This window comes from Verticillium alfalfae, genomic scaffold (genome assembly GCF_000150825.1).
Source record: "Verticillium alfalfae VaMs.102 supercont1.1 genomic scaffold, whole genome shotgun sequence".
In the NCBI taxonomy this organism is placed as follows: domain Eukaryota; kingdom Fungi; phylum Ascomycota; class Sordariomycetes; order Glomerellales; family Plectosphaerellaceae; genus Verticillium; species Verticillium alfalfae.
Genome location: NW_003315038.1, coordinates 1955893 through 1963057, shown reverse-complemented (window position 1 = coordinate 1963057; position 7165 = coordinate 1955893). Strand labels below are relative to the sequence as shown.

General features: G+C 56.7%; 4 protein-coding genes across 4 annotated transcripts; 1 reads left to right on the top strand and 3 right to left on the bottom strand.

The window, feature by feature from the left end:
• Nucleotides 1-11: 11 nt before the first annotated feature.
• On the bottom strand, nucleotides 12-443 carry VDBG_00586 (dihydrodipicolinate synthase; the record flags this gene model as incomplete). The annotated part of the gene is made up of 1 exon (XM_003008858.1): nucleotides 12-443. One exon carries the CDS (start codon nucleotides 441-443, stop codon nucleotides 12-14), a length of 432 nt encoding a protein of 143 aa, XP_003008904.1.
• Nucleotides 444-1449: 1006 nt separating this feature from the next.
• Nucleotides 1450-2494, top strand: VDBG_00585 (glycosyl transferase family protein; the record flags this gene model as incomplete). Its single annotated transcript, XM_003008857.1, has 2 exons — nucleotides 1450-1486; nucleotides 1554-2494. The coding sequence occupies 2 exons, from the start codon at nucleotides 1450-1452 to the stop codon at nucleotides 2492-2494; spliced, it is 978 nt and encodes a 325-aa protein (XP_003008903.1).
• A 1487-nt stretch (nucleotides 2495-3981) lies between these two features.
• VDBG_00584 (CMR1) lies at nucleotides 3982-4746 on the bottom strand (the record flags this gene model as incomplete). The annotated part of the gene is made up of 1 exon (XM_003008856.1): nucleotides 3982-4746. The coding sequence occupies one exon, from the start codon at nucleotides 4744-4746 to the stop codon at nucleotides 3982-3984; it is 765 nt and encodes a 254-aa protein (XP_003008902.1).
• Nucleotides 4747-5206: 460 nt separating this feature from the next.
• On the bottom strand, nucleotides 5207-7086 carry VDBG_00583 (CMR1; the record flags this gene model as incomplete). The annotated part of the gene is made up of 3 exons (XM_003008855.1): nucleotides 5207-5326; nucleotides 5381-6957; nucleotides 7017-7086. 3 exons carry the CDS (start codon nucleotides 7084-7086, stop codon nucleotides 5207-5209), a joined length of 1767 nt encoding a protein of 588 aa, XP_003008901.1.
• Nucleotides 7087-7165: the final 79 nt, after the last annotated feature.

Sequence of the window (7165 nt, the reverse complement as noted above, 5' to 3'; positions counted from 1 at the left end):
CCACGCTGCGGTCAGCGACGGCGCGGAACCAGGCGATGATGCCCGACTGGTTGCGGGGCGCCGGCGAAGTAGCCGGGGACGAGACAGAGGCCCCACTGGGCGCCGGCGTCGCGGGCGGCCGTCAGGTGCTCGACCGTCTCGTCGACGCCCTGGGTGGCGGTGCCGGCGATGATGGGGTAGTCGGAGAAGCCAGCCTTATCGAGGGCGGCGCGGGCGGCGGAAAGAACCTGCCCGCGTTCGGTGAGGCGCAGGTGGACGGCCTCGCCGGTTGAGCCGAGAATGACAAGGCCCTTGATGCCGGCCTGGGCGAGGTATACAGAGTGGGCAGCCTGCGTCTCGAGGTCGAGGGGAGGCGTGATGGGGTCATATGAAGCGGCGGACTTGCGGGCGAAGAAGGTGGGGACGGGGACGTAGATGCCCGGAGGCGGCGCTGCGGAGGGCATGATGGTCAAGTTCTGGTCGGATTGTCGTGGTCGTGTTAGTCAGGAGTGTAGCGCAAAGGATTGTATCCGGCCGAGAGGGTCTCGTTGTTCGTCTGGTTCGGCGGCGCAAGGTGAGAATGGGTATCGTGAGATTATTGGGAGGAAGCAACAGGACAGTAGAATGTGGAGGGGCAGCCGCGTCTTTAGAACAAGCAGAACAGAGACCCCGCGGTTGATGGGACGTTGACGCGCCGAGGTTGGGACGCCATAATGTGGTCGCAGATGATCGTGGTCGGCAGCTCGGGGCATCATGTAGCGATCGCGCGAACCGAAGTCGTGATGTCGATCCACATGGCGTCTCAGGGTTTTGCTAGTTCTACCAGTCATCTGATTGCCCGCCCTCCTGGGCCATTACGACCCTCGAGGCAAGACGATGGAGGGGCTACGTGCTGCAAGGCGCCAAAGGCGTGGTGGATCGACTTCGGGATAGGGGCTAGGGTGTGCCGAGTGAGAGCGAGGTCGAAGGGGTCAGATGATTGACCAGGCTCTATATTTCGTACCTGCCCACGCGAAGACGATATGATCCATGATGTCTAGGGCGAGTGCCATATGGTTTTTGATGTTTTGGGTCCTTTCTGCTTTTCGGCGTCAGCGCTTGTGTGAGATGATGAGAGAAGGTTACTCGACAGACCCGATTCGCGAGGAGGAGATGCCAAGACCAATCGTCAACTAGGTAATCTACCACAGATAGAGACAGAATGGGAAAGAGCCCCCCCCCCACCAGAGTCATGGCGTCATGACCCCGCCAGAAGATGTTTATCGTAAATTCATACACCCTTATCAGAGCGTATCCGAGCAGCAACGACGCGATGACCAGCTTACCTACCTACCTGGGCCAGGTAGGTACCTAGGTAGAATGAGCTTCGCAAACCCCTCAACACCACACCCAGGTATCGTGGCAATCTGACTTCTTCGCCTGGCCCAGGGTTTCCTCCGAATCCTTCTCTTCACTCCAAACATCGCCATCATGTCTGACGGAAAGCGCGCCGTAGACTCAGACAAGGGTCAGTTCTCTGCCCCTTCTGCTTCTCTCTCACCAGAGACATGTCTTCTGATGCTTGTTTCCTCCAGTCTTCACTGTCCTCATCACCAACTCGGCCTACCTCTCCGGCCTCTTCACACTGGACTACTCTCTGCGACAAGTCAAGTCCCAATACCCCCTCGTTGCGCTTTACACCGATACCCTCGACGATGCCGCCCACGCTGCCCTTGAGCGTCGCGGAATTGCAAAGCAGCGGATCGACTATCTCCTGCCCACCAAGGGCAAAGATTACTCCAACGACCCGCGCTTTTACGACTGCTGGTCCAAATTGACGCCTTTCTCCCTAACACAGTATTCCCGTGTCGTCCAGCTCGACGCCGACATGCTCGTTCGTCAGAACATTGACGACCTCATGACCCTGCCTCTTGATGCTCCCGAGATTGCCGCCCAAGGCAACACCGTCACGGCCCCAAGCACCAGAGTCTTCGCAGCCGGACACGCCTGCGTTTGCAACCCGCTCAAGAAGCCGCACTATCCCAAGGACTGGGTTCCCTCGCACTGCGCCTTCACCACCCAGCACGGCGCCCGCGCCGACGCCCAAACCGTCGCGCCGCCCCCCGACGCCAGCCCCCTCGGCTACATGAATGGCGGCCTCCAGGTCGTCAATCCGAGCAACGACATTTATGCCCAAATTGTCGCATACATGGAGACCGACGCTGCGAACATGGACTTTGCCGACCAGAGTTTGCTCAGCGACCTCTTCCGCGGCCGCTGGGTGTCGCTACCCTATGTCTACAACGCTCTCAAGACATTGCGTTGGCCTGGCGTTCACGACGCCATCTGGAGCGACGACGACGTCAAGGTTGTCCACTACATCCTCGCCCCCAAGCCCTGGGATGAGCGGGCACAGGACGGTACCTGGACGAATGCGGGCAAGCCCGAAGACCAGGAGACGCACAAGTGGTGGGGCAACGCTGACGGCGAGAGAAGGAGGCAAGAAAAAGCCAACGGCATTGACGACGGCTTCTGACAGACGTAGCCGAATTGATCTTCATGAGGACCGCTAGAAGAACGCATCGCCGCCTCGGCGCATATGCAGAAAATCCGATGCCCAGCATGCAATTTGGTGGAACCCGCAGGACACAATATCCAGTGTTGGCAGAGCGGGACGAAGTCCTGTATGATGATGAATCATGATGAACGATATCGAATGGCAACCGTTCAGAAGCGTTACATGGCATTATATTGATTCTGCAATCCGCGGCTGAAATTCTTGGGGACAAGAATCACACTCTGCCTGCAGCCGATGTTGGCCTACCAAGATTGCTGTGCACGCGCCCCCCCCTGTACAATGTCGATCCACTACTCCCTCCGATCTTGAACCTTGTCGTCCTCGCAGTTCAGACGCTGCCAGCCATTAAAGTTTAACGCGGCACGGCCGGATCAGCTTCCGACTCAGATGATATCCCTTCTTTAGAAGCAAGGCCAGAGCTAAAAATCTTGGCGGTGACCGGATGGCGGGAATGTTACCTTCATGCTTCCTCACCGGTCACCTCGCGATATGCCTCTTCGGTCCCGACCACCACAGTCTCCATCGATCATGCTACAAGGATATGGACGTGTCATAGACGCTACCTACCTGTGCACCCCTGATACCAACACGAGCGCGGAAACCGTGCACTCAGCGCGGAATGCATAACGCTGGACCCCGGCCTCGTTATCCTAATCCGCTTCAGCCGCGCCGGCATACTCTTCTTAGCATCCTGATCTGTATCACCAACACCCAGCCGCCTGTCCCGACGGCGACGACCCAGTTCCACACAGTCCCGTGAATTCCGGGCCGCAAGCCTTCAGACCCCTTCTCGCCCCTCCTTCGTGATCCTTCCCCCAACCCTCGCCGCGCCCGGTCTCACAGAGGGTCACCGTCTGTGGACCGCCACCACTGCGCCGGAGATGTTGGGCTGGGTCCGTTGTGCGTCTCTTGCCGCGTATGCATGAGCCACACACCGGGCAGGTGGCCTCTCCTTCTCCCCACGCTTCTTGGCAATCTTCATACGAGATCCCGACGCATGTGCGCGCAGGACGGGGGAATCTCTGGGACCTCCAATCGGAGAGACCGGCGCTCGTCCTGAGCCCAGAAAATCTCTCAGAACGGTATTCGCGTCGTGTCACAGTGGCAAGTGGGGTGAGTGCGTGCATCCACGGGATGATCGATATACCTTGGTATTCACTGCCTAGCAGACCTCAATGGCTGTACGCCTGCGTGTCCCCTCCTTTGTACGCCTATCATATGCCTGGTGCTGGTCACGAAAAATGCCTCTCATTCACTAAGAGATACGGCAGCAACGCCACTTTCCTTTTTGCCTGAGTGCCTGAGAAGGAGAGAAGAAGGAAATAACATGGGCACTCCTCACGCCTGTCAAGTGGTATGACTGTGTCAAGCAAATGTAGAAAAGCAAGGACCGAGAGGTGTGTGTAAAAGTAAACAAAGCCAATGGTTACATGTCTAAGAGGAACTCATGGCATGCCCGGCGCAACAGGAACATCAGGCGATTCAACCCTCCAGTGCGTGTTGAGTGACGCCAACTTGCGCTTGATGCCGTCGCCGATGCGGCTGGTGAAGCCCTCGTCAATGACACCAATGCCGTAGTTCAGAATGGCGGTTGGACTCTCAAGTCCGACAGTGCGGCCGTCTCGACGGGTTACCATGATGATGCCCTTGCCTCCGCTCCAGAGATATCTGATCAGACAGGGATCGTCCGGTGTCACTTGGTCAATGACGACGCTTGCATCCACCAAGCTGTGGTCTTTGGATGCTGTGCTTTCCTGTCGCCGCTCCTCATCCACATCTGATGACACGGGAGAGGACGAGCTATTCCGCACCTGCAGCGCTGTTTGCAACGTGGGGTTCGGCGTCGTGACAGTGCTCGCCCACAGAATCAGGGTGGCGCGATACACAGCAGCCGACCACCAGCAGGGCCGACGATCAGAGGGCATGGCGCGAATGAATCGCATTATCTGCCCGCAGTGAAAGACGGCCTCCTCTAGACTGAAGATGCAGAGCTTGTGGCGCATGGAGAGCTCCCAGAGGGTTCCATTCAGGCCCTCTCGTCGTGCCAGGCGTTCGATTTCGGGGAAACTGCTCACTCCGTTGAGCGAGATGACGTGGAACAAGACCAGGTTACAGCGGGTTGTCTCGCAGCTGGGGTTGGCCTTGTACGTTACCATAGAAATTTCGTACCACCTCTGTAAGAGGGCTTGGACCTCCTCCAGGCGTTGCATGGTGCTTGACTTTGTCACGGTCTTCGATGTGATGTGCTGACTAGTCAGCGCGTCGGGGAAGCACGAGAGCATTTGTCGTAAGTGGCAGAGTAGCGCCTGAAGGGGGTGGAGAAGGAGGCGCAATTGGTGGGGTGAAATGTTCGGATGTCGGCGTGTGAGATCATCGTGAAGGAAGCTTTGGAAGATGTCATGGAGTGAAGGGGTAAGAGAAGCAGCGGAACCTTGAGAGCCACCGTTTGTGGAGTGGCCATATATCCGCTGCACGTTGGCACACCACTGTTCTGAGCTGGAGCTCATCCAGAGAGCCTCGGGACTAGGCAAGGGGCACCGAAGGTCTGTGATCGCAAGCATGGGGGGCGTGTCATGAAACAAACTGAGCTCTTGATCCGCTATGACCCAGTTGTAAACCAGGCTGGCTTATCGTGAGCTTGATTCTGAGGGGGGAACGTTTAGGGTATCCCTACCGATTCTGGAGTTCGCGGTGCAGCCATGCCCTCCACTGCAGTTCGCTGCTCGTTGTGCTTTTTGGTACCGGAACCATCGATGGCTGGATCTCGAGCATACCAGCATGCCTGAGCATCTAGACGATGTTAAATTTGAGAGTGACCCAGCTGGGGTGTATGGGTATGCTCACAGAAAGATACATGCCCCTCTGGCCCATGGCAATGTCCATCAGCCACTTGTCGCCACTCCATGCGCCAAGGGTTGTGAAGAGTAGTGCGCAACGCAAGGCCACTGGGTCTGCCGATAGCTCGACGTCCTTCTCGATCATGTCAAACAGGGATATACGGCATGTCTCAATAAGACCCGCGGAAAGATATCTGGCCTCGGCCATCGGGACAGCAGAGGCGCCCTGTGCAATCATGAGAAGCACGAGAAGCGTCGAAGCTTGATTGTTGATGAGCATTTCGTTGGGATCAACGCAACCGGCGACTACGAGGGGGTAATAGTAAGACAGGCTGCGGACGTAGCTGCGAAGGAAGTATTCCAAGATTTTAGGAGGCGGAAGGACGATGAAGCTGAAATCATTAGGGCTCGAGCAGCCTGGGTTTTTCTTGCTGATGCCGCCGCGATGGACGTCAAGTGCCTTGTGGAGGAAGGACTGGGTGATGGCCAGCATCCTGTCGCGTGTGCGCGAGGTTATTGGAATGACGGTGGCCAAGTCGGAAGCATCCCAGTCTACCGTATCGATGTACTCCTCGAGCGGATTCCATGTGCCTTCTTCCTTGCACTTCCTCTCGAGGCACTCGAGGTGAACGATGGCTGTTCGAGGGCATGTGCTGGAGTAGATAGGCGGGTTACAACGGGCCAATGGCCAAGAATTCTCGGCAGCAACGACGACCTCAAACTCGGCAATGCTGGCTTCGCCGCTTATAGACTCCACAACAGGTTCCACGGTGGTCCTGAAAGAAGCTTCAAATTCGGCGGCCGAAATGATACTGGTACTCCGAGTGTGTGTCGAGCCTCGCGATGAAGCGGTTGTCATAGGCTCCGACGTTGAAGCAATGTCGCTGAAGTCTGCAAAGGTGGGCATCGACAAGTCTTGAGGAAGAGGACCCATCGCATTGCCGTACATGTCGAAATCCAATGAGTAATCGGGCCAGGTCATCATGTCTTGGTAGTTGGGGTTCGGGTTCATAAAGTCAGTATTGTCAATACCGTCAAGCTGCATGAACTCTTCAAGGGCTTCGGCATGTGCTGAAGGCGATGGGAAGTCGACGGAGCCACGATGAGAATGTGAAGGTGAAGATTTCTGGCCTATCATAAGCTGGTCCGTTTGCGGTACAGCGGACGTCAGGGGCTGTGGCGGCGATGCCTGTTTACTCAATGTCGGCGTGATGTCCATGAAGCTTATGGGGTGGACAGGCTGGTGCCCTTGGACGCCAGGAGGCATGAGCTGCTGCTGAAAGGTGGCGCTGGCTTGGGCAGCCCTGACGGCAGCCTTGGACGATCTTCGCGCGAATCTAGCTGCGCACGGCAAGCTTTTCTCGGCGCACCGCGAGCAAGGCACTCTTTTGTCACAACCAGTCTTCGCATTGGCACAATTTTGACAGGCGATAGGGGTACGGCCGGCTACCGTAGGAACACCTCCTGGCAAGGGCTCCATTGGATCTCTGGCTTCGTGATAAGTAGAATGATGCCTCTGGAGAAGGTCCCTGCGTGCAAAGGATAGTTGACAGGCACTGCATCGATGGGGCTTGACGTTGGTATCTAGGAGCCTGTGAGCCAGGCTTTCAAGGGGATGAGTATTCTTAGCAAAGGAGACTTACGACTGGGGATATGCCTTTCCAGATGCTCTTTTCTGGTAAAGCTCTTACCACAGTAGGCACAGAAGACCATGGTGATGGTATGTTCCGAGATACAATGGGGTACGTGCAGTGTTGATATCTCGATGACCAAGTAGCTGGTAAGGGGGAGG